General features: G+C 39.2%; 1 protein-coding gene across 1 annotated transcript; it reads left to right on the forward strand.

Moving 5' to 3' along the window:
• The first annotated feature begins 160 nt into the window (after positions 1-160).
• Positions 161-25,275, forward strand: LOC127438137 (methylcrotonoyl-CoA carboxylase subunit alpha, mitochondrial-like). Its single transcript, XM_051693470.1, has 19 exons — positions 161-454; positions 994-1,037; positions 1,166-1,299; positions 1,485-1,580; positions 1,688-1,809; positions 4,527-4,674; positions 4,777-4,898; positions 5,014-5,125; positions 7,419-7,500; positions 7,724-7,851; positions 8,244-8,427; positions 12,287-12,396; positions 12,776-12,992; positions 21,333-21,419; positions 23,373-23,422; positions 23,644-23,781; positions 23,873-23,980; positions 24,202-24,273; positions 24,354-25,275. The coding sequence occupies exons 1-19, from the start codon at positions 384-386 to the stop codon at positions 24,474-24,476; spliced, it is 2,148 nt and encodes a 715-aa protein (XP_051549430.1). The 5' UTR covers positions 161-383; the 3' UTR covers positions 24,477-25,275.
• The last annotated feature ends 696 nt before the right edge of the window (positions 25,276-25,971 follow it).

Here is a 25,971-nt window from a genome sequence, read left to right on the forward strand (position 1 = left end):
GTCTAAACTATATATATATATATATATATATATATATATATAATATATATCAAGTTGGTATAAATAGCGTCATCTTGGTATACTACATTTCTCATGATCCCTTCACAAAAGCGTCAGTCCCCGCCTCCGGTCTCTTTATTTTGATTGGCTGCTGCAAGTACGGCGCCCTGACTAGGACAAAATTAATCAGCTAGTTGTTGCGGCTACACTTAGCATCACTAATATTACAATTTAAAAGTTGTTTAATACGGAACACCTAAACTGAGTATTGCTTTAGGTAAAATTAACGATTCATTCCATGATGGTGGAGCTATAAAACTGCTGACATATATGAGAGAAATTCGCTGTTTTTAGAACAGGACTAATTTAGGAATAGCTGATTTATGCTAACAGTGATCATGGCTGCAGTAATTCTCACAACTCAAATCAACAGAACTATAAACACACATCTGCTGTAAGTTACAAAATACATTAATGTATAATGCAAAGAAAAATATGTGTTTTCATCCAAGTTTGACTGTGGAAATCGTCTAGGGTTCAAAATATAGCACTAATATAGCTAATCAGATATGGGATAGTTTTTAACAAAGTTTGGCATTGTAATGTTTCTCTCTTTAAAATTAAAAGGTTTTGATCACCTAAAAATGTTGATCGTTGTTTAAACCATGTCTTGGGTCCGTGAGAGCTGTTAAAGCATGTACATATATGCAAGGTTACACTGAAGAAGAACTGGATAGTAAACAGTATATATATATATATATATATATATATATATATATCAGATTCATCAATGCTGAGTTTTCACAATGATTTCAAGACTTATTTAATGATCAGTATGAATAGTTTTAAATTAAACAGTGAGGTCACCTCTATGGGTGTATTTGCCCTTGACAGCAGTGCATACATTGACTCAGTTCAGTCTTTTTACAATACATGAGTCAAATGCAGTCCTGTTGGGTCATGTGGTCAGATCTCATGTTGTTTTGATTGTAGGAAACTGATTTGGACCAAAGGATCTGTCAGGCATGCTTCAGTGGGTAAGATCACAAGTTATTAATATGTTCATAATGAGGGATTCTCATAAGTAGGCAATAGAGATAATATGAAAGGATGCTTTGGTCTCACATCTTTGAGAAAAGTATGTTTATTGTTTGTCTATGTGCAGGCAGGATTGAGAAGGTCCTCATTGCGAACAGAGGTGAGATAGCGTGCAGGGTGATGCGGACAGCTAAGAAGATGGGTGTTCGCTCTGTTGCAGTGTACAGTGACGCAGACAGACATTCCATGCATGTGGCAATGGTGAGAAAAACCCCTCATAAGAGATACTTTTGAGAAATCTGAGAAAATGTACACTTCCTTACACATTCAAATAAATTTTAACCTTGATTAAAAAAAGTCCATGGACATGTTATGTATCTGGATGAACAGATATAGTTATACGGTTATATTTTTTTTCATATATCAAATTCTCCATGCAATCATAGGCAGATGAGGCATATCATATTGGGCCTGCAGCGTCTCAGCAGAGTTACCTGCGCATGGACAAGATCCTGGATGTGGCCAAGAAATCCTCTGCACAGGTATGTCAGCTTTTACAGCTGCTTTTTTAATGTGAGCAAGGGGACAATCAACTTATTTTGGGAATATCTTGCTAAACTCTTTTAATGCTTTCTCTTTATTTGATAAGGCAGTGCATCCTGGATATGGTTTCCTGTCTGAAAACACAGAGTTTGCTGAACAGTGCAAACATGAGGGCATCATCTTCATCGGCCCGCCTTCATCAGCCATTCGCGACATGGGAATTAAGAGGTTCGAGTTTTAAACCTAAACGGAATGGTCATGAGAAACATTCGCAAAAACACCCAGTAATGTCCTAGAAACCGCACAGAACACCCCAATAACTCCCTACCATGATCAACACCTTAGCAACTGCCTAGCAACAACCCTCAACACCCTAGCGACCACACATAGCACCCTAGTAAACACCTGACAATGCTCTAGCAATGACAGTTCCTTAGCAACAACCCTGAACACCCTAATATCTGCCTAGCAACCACCCTCAGCACTAGGGGTGGGAATCACAAGGTACTGTAACTGGTGATACGATATAATATAGATATTTAGGCCACGATACTATATTATTATGATTATTTTTGGTGTATTGAGATTCAAAACTACGATATATTGCGATATTTCACTCAATGTTTCTCATTTGTCTTCATCGGACTTAAGATAACTTTTTTCAAATCACCAAATGCATTGTTAAATTAATATAAAAGTGCCAGTTTACAAAGCAAGGCCACTTTATTTTCTAACATCAATGTACAATGCAAAGCCATAAGCATATAAGACCATAATGGCTCCTTATTTCTGTGGTGAGGTCAAAGTAGTGAGTCTTTCTAAAAATAAACTATAGTATTTATGAAAACAATAGTAGCCAAAACCCTTTAAAAGCATTATTTATTACAACACAGTTTCAGTACACAAAAGTATAATAGATTTTACCTATAATTTTATATGACACTAAAATATTTGTCAAAATACCTCAGTTAATGTTACTATAAAATTGTAATAAATTTTAGTAAGGGAGGGTGATTATGTGTAAAGCATGATAACACCTTCTAAGGTACTGCTGTTGAATTCCTAGATCGATTTGGCAAAGAGATAATTTTTTCCCATCACTATAGTATTAATGTGGAAAAATGTAATTAAAAATATTGATACAATGTCACAAGAAAAAATATCATGATACTTTAATATATATCGATATTTTTTCCCACCTCTCCTTAGCACCCTAGCTATTGCCTAGCAACCACCCATAGCATCCTAGAAATTCCACCCAGAAAACACTTGCAAACACCTAACAATGCTCTAACAATGGCCCAGCAACCACCTAGCACTGCCCTTGCAACCACTCAGAACACCCTAATAACTGCTTAGCAACCACCCTCAACACCCTAGCAACTACCTAGAGCAAACACTTAACAACACTTGCAATACTCCAGCAACCACCTAGATATGCCTTAGCTACAATCCAGAAAACCCTAAAACCTTCCTAGCATCCACCCTCAGCACCATAGCAACTTCTTAGCAGCCACCCAGAATACCCTAACAAACACCTAACAATGCAATAGCAGTGCCCCAGCAACCACCTAGTAATACCCTAGCAACTACCTAGAACACCCTAAAAACTCCCTAGCAACCACGCTCAACACCCCAGCAACCACCCAGAACCCCCTAGCAAACACTTAGCATTACCCCAACAACCACTTAGCAATGCCTTAGTTATGATCCAGAACACCCTAATACCTCCCAAACAACCACCTTAAGCACACTAGCAACTGCCTAGCAACCATGTAGAACACCCTAGCATACACCTAACAACCCTATAGATGTGCCACAGCAACCCTCTAAAAATGCCTTAGCAACCATTATGAAAACCCTAATAACACCCTAGCAACCACCCTCAACACTCTAGCAAACACTTAAGAATTCTCTAGCAATGCTTCAGCAACCACCTAGAAATGCCCTATATACCACCCTGAACACCCTAATAACTCCCTAGCAACCACCCTCAACACCCTAGCATCTTCATAGCAACCACCCAGAACACCCTAGCAAACCCCTAACAATGCTATAGCAGTGCCCCAGCAGCCGCCTAGTAATACTATGGCAACTACCTAGAACACCCTAATAACTGCCAAGCAACCATGCTCAACAACTGCCCAGCAACCACCCAGAACACCCTAACAAACACTTACAAACACTCTAGCAATATCACAACAACCACCTAGCAATGCCTTAGCTACGATACTGAACACCCTAATACCTCCCAAGCAACCACCATCAGCATCCTAGTAACTGCCTAGCAACCACCCAGAACACCCTAATACCTCTCTAACAACCACCCTCAGCACCCTAGCAACTGATTAGCAACGGACACCCTAGCAAACACCTAACAACCCTATAGCAGTGCCCCAGCAACCATCTAGAACACCCTAATAACTCCCTAGCAACCACCTTCAACACTCTAGTAACTGCCTATCAACCACCCAGAACACCCCACAAGCTCCCTAGCAACCCCCCTCAACACCCTACACCCACTTAACAATGCTCTAGAAATGCTCCAGCAACCACTTAGAAATACCCTAACTACAATCCAGAAAACCGTAATACCCCACTAGCAACCACCCTCAACACCCTAGCAACCACCCAAAATACCCTAATAACTCTCTAGTAATCACCCTCAGCACCATAGCAGTTGCCTAGCAACCACCCAGAACACCCTAGCAAACACCTAACAATGCTATAGCAATGCCCCAGCTATCACCTTGTAATTCCCTAGCAACTACCTAGAACACCCTAATAACTCCCTAGCAACCATGCTCAACACCCCAGCAACTGCCTAGCAACCATTATAATATGGCTTCATCCATACATATTTAGGTCTTTATCTATTTGAAACACTTCAATTTGTCTTTCCTTCTATAGTTTCTAATTAAACACACATTTGTTGTTTGTTGTAGCACATCTAAACACATTATGTCAGCTGCCGGTGTGCCTATCATTGAAGGTTACCATGGAGAGGACCAATCAGACAAGAAGCTTCAAAGTGAGGCAGCGAGGATTGGCTACCCTGTGATGATCAAAGCCGTTCGTGGTGGTGGAGGGAAAGTGAGCTGTAATTTCACCAACCATTTCTGTAATATAATTATTTGCACCAGAGTTCCACCTTTTATAGAGTTTCCTAAATCCTGTCATCATTGACTTACGCAGGGAATGCGAATTGCACGGTCTGAAGCAGATTTCCATGAACAGCTTGAGTCTGCACGGAGAGAAGCCCGCAAGTCATTCAATGATGATGTCATGCTAATAGAGAAGTTTGTGGAGAACCCCAGGTCTGGCTTGTTTACCAATCTCAGTTCACATTATTTAAAGAGATAGTCCACTTAAAAATTAAAATGTTTCCTCTGATATTATTTTGTATGTTATGGGTGTGTGTTGTTGTGTTAGACACGTAGAGGTGCAGGTGTTTGGTGATCAGTATGGTAATGCAGTATATCTCTTTGAGAGAGACTGTAGTGTTCAGAGACGACACCAGAAGATCATAGAGGAAGCTCCAGGGGTAAGAATCACACTCCTGCAGAGTTTGTCTTTGAGATAAAATACGCAAATGTGCATTTTTTTTATAAAGTTTGCTATAATTTGAAAAGCAAATTTAAAGGAATAATTCACTCAAAAATCAAAATTCTGTCATCATGTACTCACTCTCATGTCGTTCCAAACCCATATACCCTTTCCAATAAAGTAACTTTTCATAGTGACCACAACTGTTAAAGGAATATTCCGGGTTCAAATCAAGTTAAGATCATTTAACAGCATTTGTGGCATAGTGTTGATTACCGGTTTCAGTGAGGCAAATCCGTAAACGTCAAAATACTAATTGTTTCAAAAGTATAGCCACAAGACAATATGCATGTTAACATGATTTTAGTGTAATAAAATCACTTACTAACCATTTGAAGGGGCAAGTTGAAATTATAGTAGTAATCAGCATTATGCTACAAATGCTGTTGATTCAGCTTAACTTGTATTGAAAATGTGACATTCCTTTTAAGCTCCAATAAAGCAAAATAAAATAAAATAAAAAAGCACCATAGAGTCCTTATGACAAATCAGTCAAATTTGTGAACTGACTCACTGATTCATTCACAGCAGTTCTCGGGTTAACAACTCAATGGACGTGAAGATTATTAGTGAATAACTGATGAAATTTCTTAAAAGCTATCATATGACTTCAGAAGACTTGGAATATAGGGCACTAGTCAAATTAATGAAGTGGTGCGTAAAAGATTCTTAAAAATATATACATTTTAGGACGATACGAGGGTAAATGACAGAATTTAAATTTTTTTGGATGTACTATCCCTTTAATTTTGTCCTTTTCTCTCCTCATTACTCATTTACTACCCAAAAATGAAATTTCTCTCATCATTTACTCACCCTCATGCCAACCCAAATGTGTATGACTTTATTCTGCTGAACATGAATGAAGTTTTTTTAGAATACTTTAGCTCTGTAGGTCCATACAATTCAAGTGAATGGTGACCAAACTTTTCAAGCTCCAAAAATCACATAAAGAAAGTGTAAAAGAAATCCATATGACTCCAGTGGTTTAATCCATGTCTTCAGAAGTGATGTGATTGTTGTGGGTGAGTAACAGATCTATATTTAAGTCCCCTAAATCTCCACTTTGTCTTTCATATTCTGAAAGTGGAGATTTAAAGTAAAAAAAGGACTTAAATATTGATCTGTTTCGCACCCAAAGTGATTGCATCGCTTCAGAAGACATATACTGTATTAAAAGAATAGTTCACCCAAAAATTAAAATTATTTCATGATTTACTTGCCTTTAAGCCATCCCAGATGTGTATGACTTCCTTCTTCAGCAGAACCGAAGTGAAGATTTTTATAAGCACATTTCAGCTCTGTTTGTCCGAACAATGCAAGTGAGCGGGTGCCATCAGGCTGCTGGCTGTTTGACGGTTCAAAAGGCATATTTAGGCAGCATAAAATTAATCCACACGACTCCAGTCGATCAATTAATGTCTTCTGATAGATAGGTTGGTGTAAGAAACAAATCGATAATTAAAATGTTTTTAACTTTAAATCATTGCTTCTGACCACTGCTGTTTGAAATGACCTAACTCTCGCGTGACGTTCATTCCTCTGTTGTATACAAAGCGCACGCTTCCGACTTCTCGCGTGATGTCACGCGACAGCTCCGTGATGCCTCCACTGCTAGCAGGAAGCAATTTTTTAAAAAGTTAATAGTTTTAAATATCTGTTTATTTTTTACACAAACATATCGGTTTGCTTCAGAAGATATTAGTTGATCGACTGGAGTCGTGTGGATTACTTTTATGCTGCCTAAATATGCCTTTTGAACTGTCAAACAGCCAGCAGCCTGATGGCACCCATTTACTTGCATTGTACGGACAAAAAGAGCTGAAATGTGCTTATAAAAATCTTAATTTCGGTTCTGCTGAAGAAGGAAAGTCATACACATCTGGGATGGTTTAAAGGTAAGTAAATCATGAGAGAATTTTCATTTTTGGGTGAACTATTACTTCAAACCACTGGAGTCATGTGGATTACTTTTATACTGCCTTTATGTGCTTTTTTGACCTTCAAAGTTCTGGCCACCATTCACTTGCATTGTAATGAACTATAGAGCTGAAATGTTCTTCTAAAAATCTTCGTTTGTGTTCTGCTGAATAAAGAAAGTCATATTACACATCTGGGATGGCATGAGGGTAAGTAAATGATGCATTTTCCTTTTCGGGTGAACCATTCATTTAAAAGTCACTTTGGTAACAATTTGTTTGTCTCGTGTGTGTGTGTGTGTGTGATCACAGCCAGGCATCAGTCCTGAGGTCAGGCGGAGACTTGGGGAGGCAGCAGTGCGGGCGGCTAAAGCCGTCAACTATGTGGGAGCAGGTGATGATTATGATGTCATGTGATGATGTCATCTATGAGTGACATTATTGTCTCAGTCAGTTGAAGACAGCATGAATAAGATCATGTGACACTGTAAACACTGTGCAAGAAAACAATGTTCTACTAATACCAGCGTTTTATAGAAAGTCAAGTAGGCTATGTATTGCAAACTGTTTATTATGTTATTATGTATTAATAACATGTAACTGTATAATTGTAACAGGCACAGTGGAATTCATCATGGACGCACAGCACAATTTCTACTTCATGGAGATGAACACACGACTGCAGGTGGAGCATCCAGTGTCAGAAATGATCACAGGAACTGATCTGGTGGAGTGGCAGCTGAGGGTGAGAAATATGATACAGGATGACGCATGATAACTTTTGTTTACTCATTTTGCGGGTTGATCACATGGAGCCCGTTAGGTCAAGGAGGGAGTTTACTGCTCATATTTTTTCTTGTCCCTGGCTATTATGTTTTTTTTTTTTTGTGAGCGACTTCTAGGTGGGAAAATGAACCAATTAAAAAAATGTGCTGTTTTTTTATTAAATTACTATAATGCTGTAATAGAGTTGTCCACATGGGGTCACAATTATACCTGAATTTTTTTTTTTTTACATATTCAAGTTATCATATAACTTTTTACTTAATTCAGAATGAGTGTGAAATTATTTTTGTGTGAATTAGTGGTCATGAATCCGATGTTGCACTGATGTTATGTGGTGGTTTTGTCCATCAGGTGGCGGCGGGCGAGAAGTTGCCCCTAACTCAGGAGCAGATTGTGTTGATGGGTCACTCTTTTGAAGCCAGAATTTATGCTGAAGATCCTAATAATAACTTCCTCCCTGGAGCAGGACCACTGCTTCATCTGTCCACCCCTCAGGGAGATCAGAGCACACGCATAGAGACAGGGGTTCGAGAAGGTATTTTATTCTGAGATGCGGGTTGTGGCTAATCGTGAACACTGACCCTTAACACTTACTTAGTTTAATAATTTTAAACCATGACTTGCCCTATACATAAGTAATATTGGCATTATATTCATGATGCCTTCGGCTTGCTCACTGGGGTTATAAATACAATTATTATTTAATTACTTATTTTTAAACACAATTCACAATCATATTTTATCAAACTACACAATGATGACTCTAAGACATTATAGATATTAGAGTTTTATCTTCTGTTAATGCCTGATCTTCTGTAAAGCTGCTTTGAAATGTGTGTTGTGAAAGGTGCTATACAAATCAAAATGACACTTGATTGGTGTATATATCCACTGAATATTGGTACTTTAATTCACCAAAGTGGCATTCAACTGATCACAAAGTGTAGTCAGGACATTACTGATGTAAAAAACAGCACCATCACTATTTGAAAAAAAAGTCATTTTTGATCAAATCTAGACAGGCCCCATTTCCAGCAGCCATCACTCCAACACCTTATCCTTGAGTAATCATGATAAATTGCTAATTTGGTACTGGAAAATCGCTTGCCATTATATCAAACACTGCTGAAAGCTATTTGTTTAGTTTAATGAAGTGTAACATTGTGTTTGTTTTTGAGCTGCCACAGTATGCAATAGACTGGCATGTCTTAAGGTTAATATTAGGTCAAAAATGGCAAAAAAGAAACCGCTTTCCCTAGAAACTCGTCAGCCAATCATTGTTTTGAGCAATGAAGGCTATACAATTCTTGAAATTGCCAAAAAACTGAAGACATAAACTGTAAACATGTGACTAACAGAAATGGAATAATGTGTCCCTGAACAAAGGTGGGGTCAAAATCAAAAGTAACAGTCAGTATCTGGTGTGGCCACCAGCTGCATTAAGTACTGCAGTGCATCTCCTCCTCATGGACTGCACCAGATTTGCCAGTTCTTGCTGTGAGATGTTACCCCACTCTTCCACCAAGGCACTTGCAATTTCCCTGACATTTCTGGGGGGAATGGCCCTAGCCCTCACCCTCCGATCCAACAGATCCCAGACGTGCTCAATGGGATTGAGATCCGGGCTCTTCGCTGGCCATGGCAGAACACTGACATTCCTGTCTTGCAGGAAATCACGCACAGAATGAGCAGTATGGCTGGTGGCATTGTCATATCAGGATGAGCCTGCAGGAAGGGTACCACATGAGGGAGGAGGATGCCTTCCCTGTAACGCACAGTGTTGAGATTGCCTGCAATGACAATAAGCTCAGTCCGATGATGCTGAGACACACCACCCCAGACCATGACGGACCCTCCACCTCCAAATCGATCCCACTCCAGAATACAGACCTCGGTGTAACACTCATTCCTTCGAGTCCGACCATTACCCCTGGTGAGACAAAACCACGACTCGTCAGTGAAGAGCACTTTTTGCCAGTCCTGTCTGGTCCAGCGAAGGTGGGTTTGTGCCCATAGGCGACGTTGTTGCTGGTGATGTCTGGTAAGGACCTGCCTTACAACAGGCCTACAAGCCCTCAGTCCAGCCTCTCTAAGCCTATTGCAGACAGTCTGAGCACTGATGGGGGGATTTTGCATTCCTGGTGTAACTCGGGCAGTTGTTGTTGCCATTCCGTACCTGTCCCACAGGTGTGATATTCGGATGTACCGATCCTGTGCAGGTGTTGTTACATGTGGTCTGCCACTGTGAGGACGGTTAGTTGTCCTTCCTGTCTCCCTATAGTGCTGTCTTAGGCGTCTCACAGTACGGACATTGCAATTTATTGCCCTGGCCACATCTGCAGTCCTCATGCCTCCATGCAGCATGCCTAAGGCACGTTCACGCTGTTGAGCATGGACCCTGGGCATCTTTCTTTTGGTGTTTTTCAGAGTCAGTGGAAAGGTCCCTTTAGTGTCCCAAGTTTATTTATTCTTTATTTAGTGTCCCAAGTTTCAAATATATTTAATATTTATAGTATATATTCAGATTTACAACTATATATTTAGACTTATAACAATATATTCAGAAAATTTTAATATATTCAGATTTACTATTATATATTCAGGATTTATAACTATTCAAATTTGCAACTATATATTTGGATTTATAACTATTCAGATTTATTTAGGATTTAAATACTATATATTCAGATTTGCAATAATATATTTGGATTTATAACTATATATTCATTTTTAAAACGAAATATTCTGGATTATAACAATATTTTAAAGATTTATATCTATATTTATTAATTACATTTTATATATAAAGTTTTACAATATGTATATTTTCATCTTTACATTTACTGGTATATATTTGGATTTAAAACTTTATATTCAATATTTATATCTATATATTCATATTAACAACTATATATTTAGACTTATAACAATATATTCAGAAATTATTACTATATTCAGATTGATAATTATATATTCGGATTTCTCACTCTATATTCGGATTTACAGCTAAAGTATATATTCAGGATTTATAAATAAATATTTGAATTGGAACTATATTCAAATGTAAAATTATTCAGATTTATTCAGGATTTAAATACTTTATATTCAGATTTTCAATTATATACTGTATTCAGGCTATGAGTATATTTTCAGGATTTTTCAACTATATATTCTGAATTTATGCTATATATTCATGTATCCAGATGTAAAAAAATGTGCTGAACTGTAATTAAAAATAATGTCACAATGCAAAAATAGTCCTAACATAGGCTTCATTTTCATTAAGCCAAATATATTTTCTTATTTCTTGCTTTTGATTTTGGAATGAAATATTATTTATGATGATAAAACAATTAATAGTCCAGAAATGACGCCCTTGGACAATCATGTCATAGTGGACAATACTTTAAAGTCCCTCTTCAGTCACTGGTTTAACCCCTAAAAACTCATCTTTGTTAATCAAAATTACATATTTAAAAGTTTTTTTTTTTCCATGAAAATAATCCCTTCATGCCTTAAAAGGCTTAGACATAACTCTACACCTTTGCCTTATTTAGTATGTGCGGATCTATGAATATGCAAATTAGTCCCCACCTCCAGCTCCACTCACCCCTGCACTGCTCGTCTGCAGCTCGGGCGCCCTGTGTCCCCAGGATACATTTTTGGAACCACATTGGGCTTCAATATAAGTTTAGTGGCAAAACCCATCTGTTTTTGGGTAAAATTTTCAAAACAGTTCTCTGGAAAATGACTACTGCAAACCCAAGTTTTCTCTGGAATGTTTGCTGGGACATTATTTGAATTTTCCAAATAAACTGCACCCATTTATGTCAGATTTTCGGATCCTTTGGTAATACATGAAGGCTCACCATTTGTCCTTTTGCAGCTTTGCATCCAAAAACAGAACATGTCTTGCAAAATACCGATACGTAGCTACACCTGGCTACTCCTGATACCCTTTGCTTCGCTGTAGCGTATGCTAATGATATGGAAGGCCCCACCCCGCATGTTGATGGGATTGGTTCCTTAGGTTTGTGACGTGTGAAACCCTGGCTGTCTGAATCCGTGTTTTTGAGATTGTCTTTGGTAAACTGCAGTTCCAAGGCAAAAATGCTCAGCCATGTGGTTGACTGCTGATTTCGCTCATGATATGTCTTCTAGCATATAAACAACACCATATGGACATGTAAACAAGGTTAAAATCTTGATCTTCACTGGAGGGGGTCTTTAAAACTAAATAAGACCACATTACCATTAAAGGCTGTATTTAGTTATTAATTAATAAATCTGGTTTTCTCACATAGAGACTTATAAGTTTGAATGTCTCTCTAGATCTGAGTATGGTTTCTGATTTGGTTTGTAACTGCTGTATGTGTTTGTTTGTGTTGTGTAAGGTGATGAGGTGTCTGCTCACTATGACCCCATGATCGCTAAACTGGTGGTTTGGGGTGAAGATCGCTCCGCTGCTCTGAAGAGACTCAGATACTGCCTACGACAGTACAATGTTAGCACACATTCTCAAACATTTATAACAATACATTTCACAACACTTTAAACTTCTGTAATGTGATGTATTTCCAAATGATACAAAATATTCCGCTGGAAATAATGAAGGGTGGGACTTGATTTCATCCATCTAGATTTGATTGGATTGTGAAAAAAGCTATGATATTATTGGTTAACAGATTTTGCCCCACCCACACTGCCTTGATTACTTCAGCAGAAAAGGAGAGTCGTTTCAGAAGTGGATAAAAAGTTATTGCGTTTTAATGCAATAATTTTCACCAATGAATTGTCCACAATAAGACAAGAGATATTAAGTAACTTTGAACATCTGGTATTGTTTACAGTAAAATTTCAATCTGATCTCTCTTCTCTCTCAGATTGTGGGTCTCAACACCAACATTGAGTTTTTATTGAGTCTTTCGGGGCACCCAGAGTTTGAAGCAGGGAATGTTCACACCAGTTTCATCCCGCAGCACTATGATGAGCTGTTCCCCCCACCTCAGAGCCCGTCTGGAGAAGTGCTGTGTCAGGCGGCTCTGGGTCTGCTGCTACAAGAACAACAGCACACACAGACATACAGGAACCAGTCCAATGGTGAGAATTGAGTGTAGACTCTCAAAGTTATATATACATTATATATATATATATATATATATATATATATACACACACACACACACACACACACACACACACACACTCACACACAGATGAGCCAAAACATTATGACCACTCAGAGGTGAAACGAATAACATTGATCATCTCCTAACAAGGCCACATGTCAAGGTCTGGGTAGATTAGATGGTAAGCGAACAATCAGTTCTTGTAGTCAACATGTTGAATGCAGGAGGAAAGACCTGAGCGACTTTGATAAGGACCAAATTGTTATGGCCAGACGACTGGGTCAGAGCATTTCTGAAACGGCAATGCTTGTGGGGTGCTCCCGGTCAGCAGTGGTGAGTACCTACCGACAGTGGTCCGTGGAGGGGCAAACCACAAACCGGAGACAGGGTGTTGGGTGCGCAAGGCTCATCGATTCGCGAGGGCAGCGAAGGCTATCCCATCTGGTCCAAACCAACAGAAGGTATACTGTGGCACAAGTCACAGAAAATTTTAATGATGATTACGGGAGGAATGTGTCACAATACACAATGCATCGCACCCTGCTGGGTATAGGGCTGTGGAACTGCAGACTACAGAGTGCCCCAGATAACCCCTGTCCACCACTGAAAGCACCTACAATGGGCACGCGAGCGTCGGAACTGGATCTTGGAGCAGTGGAAGAAGATCACCTGGTCCGATGATTCCCATTTTCTATTACATCATGTGTACGTGTGCGCCATTTACCTGGGGAAGTGATGGAATCAGGATGCACTGTGGGAAGATGACAAGCCGGTGGAGGGAGTGTGATGTTCTGGGCAATGTTCTGCTGGAAAACCCTGGGTCCGGTCATTCATGTTGGTGTCAATCTGACATGTGCCACCTACCTAAACATCGTTGCAGACCAGGTACACCCTTTCACGGCAGTGGTATTCCCTGATGGCAGTGGCCTCTTTCAGCAGAATAATGCGCCCCCTGCACACATTGTCGGGAATTTTTTTTTTGTTTTTGTTTTTTTTGCCATTTAACAATTTTTATTTATTCCAAAATTAAAATTAACACAGACAACACATGAAAACACGGAATCAACTTTTATCCATATATGCACCCGGCGACTTCCATCCCCTGAGTATCACCTGCCTGCCGATCATCACGCAGGTAAGGACCCATTTTTTTTATGTGTTTATTTATAATATTAATACCCGCCCATCACCCAAAATAAAGGTGAATAAAATCTGAGTGTCCAAGACCTCACAGACAAATCTCTGAACCCCAGACCAAAACTCCTGAATCTCAACACAGGACCAAAAAACATGGGCCATGTCCCCATCCTCCAACCGGCATCGGCAGCAAATAGGTGTGTCTTTAAGGCCAAGCCTGTACAGTCTAGAGGGGGTCCAATAAAGACGATACAAAATCTTAAATTGAATGAGGCACACCCTTGCATCCCTGGACATAGACATGACATTTTTTAAAATCGTACCCCATTCTCCATCTTCTAGTACTAAATTCAGGGCTCTCTCCCATAATTTCTTAAGAGATGTTAGAACCCCGTCCCCTAGACTCTGAACTAGCCAGGAATAGTACGCTGAAGCTTCATGACCTTTTCTAAAAGCAGCAAGCACCATCTCAAGAGTGTCTGCCACTTTAGTGGGCTGCGTACTACACCCAGAGGTGGTACAGAGTAGATAGCGCGGCTGTAAATGCCTGAAGAATTGAGATCTGGGAATCCCAAATTGCTGTATAATATTTTCAAAAGATCTCAATGCTCCATTTTCATACAGGTCACCCAGCGTTGTAACACCCTTCTCAATCCATTCTGTCCAGCAGAAAGGGGACTTGTTAATGCACAATTTTGGGTTTAACCAAATACTTGCAGCAACGTTCAGATAAATGTCAGAGTTGAATACGTGAGAAACTTTTGTCCACACTAAATGCTTGTGTGAGATAACGGGATGTGTCTTTACTTCTCTGGACAGCTTGGTGGAAAGACTTTGCAATGGCAAGCTAGGGGCAAGGAACTCCTGTTCAATAAAGAGCCAGAGAGGGTCTCTCAGGTGGAAGTAACCAATGTGCCAAATGTCTGAGACCAAAAGCATAATAGTAATACAAAATCTTGGGGAGACCTAACCCACCTTTGTCAACTGGCCTGTGTAACTTGTTAAAATGCATCTGAGGACATTTACCATTCCAGATAAAGGATTTAGCAATCAAATTGTTTAAAATAAAAGAGGGGAACTTCAGTGGGGAGAGACTGTAGTAGGTAGTTGAATTTTGGAATATAATTCATTTTAATAACATTAACCTTCCAATCATAGATAAATCTAATGAAGCCCACCTGCCCACATCACTCGAAAACCTTTTTATTAAGGGGTCAAAATTAACTCTAACTAAATCAGACAAATTTGCTGGGAATAAAATGCCCAAATACTTAATGCCTTGTTTGGGCCACTGGAAGACGCCCGGTTGGAAAGCCGTTACTGGGCAGTACGCTGTCAGAGCCAAAGCTTTGGATTTAGACCAGTTGACTCTGTATCCCGAAAATTTAGAAAAGGAATTGATAATTCTGTGGAGGCAAGGCATAGACCTAGTGGGGTCAGAGACAAATAATATAATATTATCTGCGTAAAGTAAAAGCTTATGCGCCATACCTCCTGCCATCACCCCTGGAAAATCATCTTCCCTTGTTATCGCGGCTGCTAATGGTTCCAAGGCAAGACAGAACAATAATGGGGAAAGAGGGCAACCCTGCCGAGTGCCCCTATTCAGAGTAAAATAATCAGAAATTAATACATTTGTTTGTACCGCTGCTAAAGGGTGTCTATAAAGTAACTTAGTCCATCCAATAAAAGTATTTCCGAACCCATACATTTCCAAAATCTTAAAAAGATAATCCCATTCTACCATATCAAATGCTTTTTCAGCGTCAAGTGAGATGGCAGCGACCGGAGTCTGATCATTCACCACTGACCACATGATATTAATGAGACGCCTAATGTTATCAGAAGAGCTGCGGCCCCGAATAAACCCCACCTGATCTATAAGAAATGTCATAACTTAATCGGTTAGCCAGAATTTTTGCCAACATTTTTACATCTAGCTGGATCAGGGAAATTGGACGGTAACTCTTACACTCGCTTGGAACTTTGTCCTTTTTAAGAATCAGACTGATCCGGGCTTGTGTCATGGTTGGCGGAAGCTTTCCATTCTTTAATGATTCCCTATAAACTTCTAACAAAAGTGGCACCAATTCTGTAGTATAAGATCTAAAAAGCCATCTGACCCTGTAGGCAGGGCCCTAATTACCTCGCCAAGCTCTTCCAAGGTTATCTCAGAATCAAGAGAATTTTTTTGCTCAGTAGTCAGTTTAGGGAGTTCTAATGGTTCCACATCTTCATCAGTAGACGAAGACGTGGAACTATAAAGATCAAGATAGAATTCTTTAAATGCATTATTAATATCAATGGCTGAGGTAAATATTTCACCACCAGCAGATTTCACTGAGGGAATGGAAGAAAAAGACGCTCTGTTTTATATATCTAGCCAAAAGCTTCCCTGCTTTGTCCCCAGTCTTGCCCTGAATAACCAAAGCTCCACTTTCCGTGACAAAATAGCATTATATCTGTATTTCAATCGAGTCAATTCTCTGAGGCCATTAGAATATACATATATATATATATAATCTAGAATAAATCTTATGTACTGATGAAAAAGATTTATAGTCCTTATCAGATGGGTTCAAAAGTCACCAGATATCAGCAAGACCAAGATGTTTACACATCCTATGAAGTGTCAATGTTGTTCTAGTGGGCTTACACACTTTTGCTTCACAATGTCAAGGACTGAGTCCATCAAAAGATTAAAGTCTCCTGCCAATATTATATCTTGAGGGGTGCCAGCGGCTTGCAACATCCCTTCAAGATCTATAAAAAAAGCCCTGATCATCAGCATTAGGTGCGTAAATATTAGCCAAAATCAACCTTTGCCCCTGAATTTCTCCTAAAACAGTAATGATTCTCCTTAATTTATCTTTAATCTGTTTGAGACATTTGAATTGTAGATGTTTACTTATCAATGTAATGACCCCCCTGCTCTTACTTGAGCCAGCACTAAAGAAAACATGTCCATCCCATATCTTCCCAAATATTCAGCTTCCTGCGGGGAAAGATGCGTTTCTTGAAGAAACACTATATCGTATTTCTTACGCTTAAGAAAATAAATAACCTTTCTTCTTTTTATGGGGTGCCCCAACCCATTCACATTCCATGTGGAGAGATAGACAATCCACTCATATTAACATTTGACATATTGATATAATAAACTAAATAAATTGTGTCAAAAACTAAATTACACAGACCACATTCCCCATAAGTTCAACAATCAAACCCCGAACTTCCCCCCGAACAAAACAAACAGAGAAAAGAAAAACTTGCGCATTAACCCCGCGCACGACAGCGCCAACCGGCATCAATCCGTCTAAACTCAAAAGGTCCATGTACGCCTACGAGAGCCCCCGTGACAACTTTGCCATCGGATTTCTCAAGTCCGGTGCTTCTGCACAAATTTTGTGAGGCAAAATTACATAACAGAAATAAATCAGACCCCAGCCAACAGGCAGAATAAACACAAAAAATGTGTAGATTCATTCACAGAACTGTCTTGAAGGTGTGTTCCTCCACAAAATAAACTCCATCTGAAGCCATTCAGTTTCCTCGGACAGATAAACAAATGTTCAGTGAGCCGGCTGTTATGAGTGCAGCAGATGACGTAATCATTCTAATGTCCCTTAAAAGTACTCCACAAAAATAAACTCCAGCCAACAGGAGGCATAAGCACAAAGAACAAACAGATTCATCCATAACTGTACCGAAGGAGTGTTATTCCACAAAACAAGCTCCAGCCACTAGGTGGAACCAACACAAAAAGAACAAAACAGGCGTCCCAGTTTCTCGAATGGTCAAGTGTGTATTAATCACGTGGAGGTTGCATAAACAAAATACACCATGACTTGCTCAGTCTGTCAACCTTATAAAATACATCCTTTGTGTAGGCATGTAGATATTTGGCCGGGAACTTCAGTGTAAAGTGATCTTCCGTCCATGCAAAAGTTTCTTGAGTGATATTCCACAAAACGAACTCCAGCCGCTAGGCGGAACCAACACAAACAGAAACAAAAATGGCGCCCAGCTTCCTCGAAAAGCCAGAGTTAGTATAGCGAGTTAATCCACTCTGGAGCTACATGAAAAACCCCAAATGGCTCATCCATTGTTTTTATAAAAGACATTGCTTGCTTTGGACACGTAAATACCCTGCGACCATCCTTCGTTTCTATTCTCAGTTTGGCTGGAAACATCATTGCAAAAGCGATCTTCCGTTGATGTAAGAGTTTCTTGCATTCCTTGAACCGATCGCATTTCTCTCGTCGCATTCGCAAAGTCTGGGACCAAGAAAATATTGTGGTTCTTCCAAGAAAGCTTTCCTTTGCTCCTCGCCTGGCGCAACACGAGATCTTTATTGGATGATCTCAGAAATTTGGCCAGAATTGATCAGGGCCTGTCTCCCTCAGCAGATCTGTGAGCTGGGACTCTGTGAGCTCGCTCGATTTCCAGCTTATGGCCTGTTATGTCGAGCAGACTCGGGAAGAGCTCGTCAAGGAATTTCACCATATCTCTGCCCTCTTCATGCTCAGGAATTCCCACAATTCGAATATTGTTCCTTCGATTTCTATTTTCGAGATGTTGGACAGTTGACGCTGGATTTCTTCTCCCGACGTGCCTTCCAAATCGAGTCCCCGGCTCGCAGGCCCTGCAGAGGTTTCAGCTAGAGCACGTAAGTGTCTTTTAATGTCTCCAGAGTCTGAGGATTTTGACTTCTTTGCCATGTTTACCTCAAAGAGTAAATATGTAACTGGGTGTATCGAATCTCACTGGATTAAACATGAAAATAATTAAAAACTAGCAAAGTGCGCAGAGCCAGTCGCTCACACATCTGTTTCTCGCATGGCGTCACGTGACCTCCTCTTGTCGGGAATGGTTTGAGGAACACACATTGTTCGGGAATGGTTTGAGGAACATGATGAAGAGTTCAAGGTGTTGCCCTGGCCTCCAAATTCCCCAGATCTCAATCTGACTGAGCATCTGTGGGATGTGCTGGACCAACAAGTCTGATCCACGGCAGCTCCACCTCGCAACTTACAGGACTTGAAGGAACTGCTGCTACTGTCTTGGAGCCAGATACCACAAGACACTTTCAGGGGTCTTTCTAGAGTCCATGCCTTTGTGGGTCAGCACTGTTTTGACGGCATGTGGAGGACCAGCAGCGTATTAGGCAGGTGGTTATAATGTTTTGGCTCATCAGTATATATATATATATATATATATATATATATATATATATATATATATATATATATATATATATATATATACACAGGTGCATCTCAATAAATTAGAATGTCGTGGAAAAGTTCATTTATTTCAGTAATTCAACTCAAATTGTGAAACTCGTGTATTAAATAAATTCAGTGCACACAGACTGAAGTAGTTTAAGTCTTTGGTTCTTTTAATTGTGATGATTTTGGCTCACATTTAACAAAACCCACCAATTCACTATCTCAAAAAATTAGAATACATCATAAGACCAATAAAAAAAACATTTTTAGTGAATTGTTGGCCTTCTGGAAAGTATGTTCATTTACTGTATATGTACTCAATACTTGGTAGGGGCTCCTTTTGCTTTAATTACTGCCTCAATTCGGCGTGGCATGGAGGTGATCAGTTTGTGGCACTGCTGAGGTGGTATGGAAGCCCAGGTTTCTTTGACAGTGGCCTTCAGCTCATCTGCATTTTTTGGTCTCTTGTTTCTCATTTTCCTCTTGACAATACCCCATAGATTCTCTATGGGGTTCAGGTCTGGTGAGTTTGCTGGCCAGTCAAGCACACCAACACCATGGTCATTTAACCAACTTTTGGTGCTTTTGGCAGTGTGGGCAAGTGCCAAATCCTGCTGGAAAATGAAATCAGCATCTTTAAAAAGCTGGTCAGCAGAAGAAAGCATGAAGTGCTCCAAAATTTCTTGGTAAACGGGTGCAGTGACTTTGGTTTTCAAAAAACACAATGGACCAACACCAGCAGATGACATTGCACCCCAAATCATCACAGACTATGGAAACTTAACACTGGACTTCAAGCAACTTGGGCTATGAGCTTCTCCATCCTTACTCCAGACTCTAAGACCTTGGTTTCCAAATGAAATACAAAACCTGCTCTCATCTGAAAAGAGGACTTTGGACCACTGGGCAACAGTCCAGTTCTTCTTCTCCTTAGCCCAGGTAAGACGCCTCTGACGTTGTCTGTGGTTCAGGAGTGGCTTAACAAGAGGAATACAACAACTGTAGCTAAATTCCTTGACACGTCTGTGTGTGGTGGCTCTTGATGCCTTGACCCCAGCCTCAGTCCATTCCTTGTGAAGTTCACCCAAATTCTTGAATCGATTTTGCTTGACAATCCTCATAAGGCTGCGGTTCTCTCGGTTGGTTGTGCATCTTTTTCTTCCACACTTTTTCCTTCCACTCAACTTTCTGTTAACATACTTGGATACAGCACTCTGTGAACAGCCAGCTTCTTTGGCAATGAATGTTTGTGGCTTACCCTCCTTGTGAAGGGTGTCAGTGATTGTCTTCTGGACAACTGTCAGATCAGCAGTCTTCCCCATGATTGTGTAGCCTAGTGAACCGAACTGAGAGACCATTTTGAAGGCTCAGGAAACTTTTGCAGGTGTTTTGAGTTGATTAGCTGATTGGCATGTCACCATATTCTAATTTTATGAGATAGTGAATTGGTGGGTTTTTGTTAAATGTGAGCCAAAATCATCACAATTAAAAGAACCAAAGACTTAAACTACTTCAGTCTGTGTTCATTGAATTTATTTAATACACAAGTTTCACAATTTGAGTTGAATTACTGAAATAAATGAACTTTGCCACGACATTCTAATTTATTGAGATGCACCTGTGTATATATATATATATATATATATATATATATATATAATGTTTAAAGCTTCTTTAAACACTGTCTAGATTCAAGCTCTTTTGTCAAGAAATTCATATGTATACAATTTTATATTGGTCTACACAACTAATTCCAAGCATGGAAGAATAAACCTTGAGATTGAAAGGTTTTTAAGATCATGAGAAACATAAATTCAGTCAAGTGTTTCCAAACTTTAGACTGGTAGTGTATATTTACCAAAAACTGCACAATAACTGTAGTTTTTCGTTAATTGTTGGGTATGAGCTCATGAAGCTTGTTAACCAGTAGCTTCCTTTTGCAGATATGTTCTCGCCGTTTGCGTCCAGTAACGGGAGACGACTCAATGTTGTGCACTGCAGGAACCTGACACTGAAGTTAGGGGACAACAGTAAGTGTTCACGCTCTAATAAACAAACAAACCAAACACTGTGAAGTGATGCCAGCACCTGTCAGCACGGTTTGATTTTGAATGATTGCTTTTGGAAACTAGTTATACAGAACACATACCTACAAAATTCTGCATTATAGAAGTACTTTTGAAGATTGTCACAGAGCTGACTTTAGCTTAACCAAAAAATAATTATGTTGTTCCAAACTCATATCCATTTGGTTTGCAATGACATGAGAGTGAACTGATGACCATTTTCATTTTTGGTGACCTATTCCTTGAAATTGTTTTTACATATTTATGATTTGTTCAGTGCATTAGTAATATGTGCACAAGATTTTGCTGAGAGGTCAGGGGTCAAGCTTTTGCCAGTTAATCTTGACTATGTATCTAAAGTATCCTGTAATTGTTGCTTTGATCAGATTAAAAGTTCCAGAGGATCAATTTGCATGAATATCATTATGAATGCATTTATGATCAATGTGATTATTGATAGACAGCATATGTGATCATTCTTCTTAAATATCAAAAGTTCCTTTGCATTATAAATGAGCTCTAATGAGATGACATTGATCATAGTGAAGGAGGATTTGAGCATAACAATTCTTAAATAGATTTTCTATGGCAAGCCCAGCAGAGTGGATGAGTCAACCTATTGAAGAATGTCTGGGTCATATTTCACTGTAAAATCAAAAGAATGAAATTAAATGATATTTTACATAAAGAAAATGAAGCAGTTGAAGGGTTATTCCATCAAATCAACAACATTTCAGAAACTTCCTTACATTTTTGATCTTGTTAATATTCTCAATAAAGATAAACATAAATGATTATGTAAGCCAAAATAATAAATATTTACTGAGTAATCCATTTTTCTGTGGAAAGGGACTTTTCGCAAATTTGGTGCAAATCTACAGGTCTCAAAAAATTACCTTAGAAAGGTGGCAGTGTCAGGGCTTTGTGATGGCCACTCCAATACCTTGACTTTGTTGTCCTTAAGCCATTTTGCCACAACTTTGGAGGTATGCTTGGGATCACTGTCCATTTGGAAGACCCATTTGCGACGAGCTTTAACTTCCTGGCTGATGTCTTGAGATGTTGCTTCAATATATCCACATAAATTTCCTTCCTCATGATGCCATCTATTTTGTGAAGTGCACCAGTCCCTCCTGCAGCAAAGCATCTTCACAAGGTCCTTTGCTGTTGTACTGGGATTGATTTGCACTTTTCGCACCAAACTATATTCATTTCTAGGAGACAGAACGCGTCACCGTCCTGAGTGGTATGATGGCTGCGTGGTCCCATGGTGTTTATACTTGCATACTATTGTTTGTACATTTGAGCGTGGTACCTTCAGGCATTTGGAAATTACTCTCAAAGATTAACCAGACTTGTGGAGGTCCACAATTTTTTTTCTGAGGTCTAGGCTGATTTCTTTTGATTTTCCCATGATGTCAAGCAAATAGGCACTGAGTTGAAGGTAGGCCTTAAAATACATCCACAGGTACACCTCCAATTGACTCCAATTAGCCTATAAGAAGCTAATTGGCTAACTGCCTAAAGGCTTGACATTATTTTCTGGAATTTTCCAAGCTGCTTAAAGACATAGTTAACTTAGTGTATGTAAAGTGACCCACTAGACTTGTGAAAGTCAATTAAAAGTGAAACAATCTGTCTGTAAACAGTTGCCAAAAACCATAAGACTTGCCAAAACTATAGTTTGCTAATATGAAATCTGTGGAGTGGTTCAAAAAATTAGTTTTAATGACTTCAACCTAAGTGTATGTAAACTTAAACTGTGAGTGAGTGTGTGTGTGTGTGTGTATATATATATATATATAGAGAGAGAGAGAGAGAGATTTTTTTTTTCTCTCTTCACATAACAGTAATGAGAATTTGGTGTGGGAATTGTAACACAATAGTTATAAATTTTGTTGCATTTTTTTTTAACAGAAGTGGCACTATCTGTTACATACAACCCAGATGGGACATACAGAATGGAGGTAAATTTACATTCTCAGACTGAAATGTTGACTTATGAACCCATATGCAGAAGTATTTGGCTCTTGCAAAACTGCATTGTCAAATCAAGAAGTATAACAAAAAATATAATTGTTTGAGGGATTGGACATGGAGAGGGTTTAGTGTAGAAGTATCGTCAGTGATTGTATTTTAAACTTAGAATGTGAATTTTCAAGAATGTTTCTGGATGATTTACTGTCAGACTGCAGGTGAAGTGTTCCTTGTGTCTGGGGAGCTTCAGTTGGAGGGAGACGTGACCTACCTGTGCTGCTCTGTCAATGGAGTACTGTCCCGACCTAAATTGGTCATTCTAGAAAACACCATACACATCTTCTCTATGGTGAGTATCGATGTATATCATGCTTTGATATCTATGTAATGACTGGAGTATGGTCTGTTTGTGGTCTGAATTGTTTTGTTGTCACTTTCAGGAGGGAAGTGCCCAGGTGGACTTCCCTGTGCCTAAGTTCCTGGCTGGTGTTAGTGCCTCCAGTGCACAGGGGGGCACTGTTGCACCCATGACAGGCACAATTGAAAAGGTAACTGATGCTATGTTCAAAATAGCATATTAGGTACTACGTATATAGTTACGGCAGAAATAGTACGAATAGTATGCTATTCCAAAGTCTGGACTGATTCCCAGTGTGCATACTATCTTTAATTTATATCTACTATCTGCTAATTTAACAAGTGCCTGTATACATCTGAGTAATGCATTATTTCAGTAAAGGTTTAGAGTGATTGACCTTGCACTTTGTAGGTGCTAGTCAAGGTTGGAGACTTAGTCCAGAAAGGAGATCCATTGATGGTGATGAATGCCATGAAAATGGAGGTGAGGTCACTTTCTCAGTCAGTGCTCTTTATTATGCCCACTATGACTACATCTGACCACTTCCTTCTCTTTCTGGGCAGCATACCATCCGTGCACCCAAAGCAGGCGTCATTAAGAAGGTGTTCTTCAGAGAGGGCTCACAGGCGAACCGCCATGCCGCGCTGGTAGAGATAGAGGAAAATGAAGAAGCAGGAGCAGAGTAACCCAGTGTGAAAATGTTAAATTGATCGTTACGAGATCTTGAAGCACTACACATTAGTTTTGGAAACCACACGGTTCAACTTGTGAAACTCCAAACTTCTGCTTTCCTGTTTGACTTGTAAAGTTTACTCTGAAATGAAATGTAGGCTAGTAATATCACTTATATGGCTTATCGAACACAGAACATCTTTTTCTTAGTCAACTCTTGTACCTACCGACTTGTGTAACTTTCTGTGTGGAGTTCAGTTCCAAATATCTTTGTATAATTTCTTTGTTTCTGGTTCCATGGTTCTTTTGTACCACGTTTAGTGGATAAAAAGGGTTTTGCCTAGATTTCAACTGTCTGAAATACATGTTCCACTTTTCCAGTTAGCCGCTGGATGACTGTGGATTGGCACTCCATCTCCCATTATTAAGGATTTTCATTTTAAACAAAACCAACCCAATCAAATGTAACATGTTTATTCAGTCAAGCTGTAAGTATTTTTTAACACAAGTTAGAATACAGAAAACTGTGATCAGTTTAACAAGACTAATCGTGTACTGTAGGCATGAAGCATAGTTTCAAACATTTGTGTTGCCGTGTCATTCTTATCAACATGAAATGCTCATTCTAGAAGCATTTTAAGGCATGTTGTTTGTGGTGAATGAGGTGCCTTGATTCTGGTTTAACTACTGTAGGAAACCTACCATATCTCAGATCCTTTGTAACCATCATCGTTAAAGGATAGTTTTGTTTTTTCTATGCAGGAGATTTTTGTTTCTTTTTCAAATAATTGTATTAAAGGTATCAAAAAAAGAGTTCCTATACTTTCCCAGTGTTGTGCAAATCTAAGAATCTAAATCACTGTTTGTAATCTATGCAACAATAAAATTGTGATTTCCAGGCCTGGAAAAGTAATGGAAATGGATAAAATCTTAAAAGGCATGGGAATTTGTATTATGAATTTAAGTATCTCATCACCTAGATATTGCTCTTGTTAAATGTAACGCAACACAGGTGTCTCGAGACGTGCTTTTAAAAGTTGACGTTCTTTTTAACTTGACATGGTGTCTAAAAAAAAATGTGGCACTGCTGTGTGAGACCCTTAAAAAAGACATGGCGCAATGGTCAAAGACGTCTGACATATGGGAAAAGCATGCGATTTGAATGGCCCCTAAAACAAGTGATGTCCTATTTGTGAGAGAATTGTTCTTTTGGGTCAATGATGATTCAAAAATGCTCACAAATCAGTCTGAATGATTTATTAGCGAATGGGTCTGAATCAAAAGGATTTAACTTTCTTGGTCTGACACACCCAGTTCAGGTCTTGGAGTCTCCAATAATGAGCTGATGAGCTGAATCAGGTGTGTTTGATTAGGGAGATATTGTGTGACCGAGTTGAATTGCAATTCAGTAAATCTTTCCAGGGTGTGGCTAATTTAATTCAGATTAAAACTTGTGTAATTTGAATAATAATGCTTATGCAATATAAAATCTAAGGGAATAGTAATGAA

This window comes from Myxocyprinus asiaticus, chromosome 49, assembly GCF_019703515.2.
Source record: "Myxocyprinus asiaticus isolate MX2 ecotype Aquarium Trade chromosome 49, UBuf_Myxa_2, whole genome shotgun sequence".
NCBI lineage: Eukaryota > Metazoa > Chordata > Actinopteri > Cypriniformes > Catostomidae > Myxocyprinus > Myxocyprinus asiaticus.

Excerpts from the sequence above, each read along its gene's own strand:
- LOC127438137 (XM_051693470.1), top strand. The coding sequence starts at position 384 with ATGCTAACAGTGATCATGGCTGCAGTAATTCTCACAACTCAAATCAAC. Across the intron at positions 4,675-4,776 it reads TTCGTGGTGGTGGAGGGAAA|GGAATGCGAATTGCACGGTC; the intron begins GTGAGCTGTAAT and ends TGACTTACGCAG. Across the intron at positions 23,981-24,201 it reads TGACAGGCACAATTGAAAAG|GTGCTAGTCAAGGTTGGAGA; the intron begins GTAACTGATGCT and ends TGCACTTTGTAG.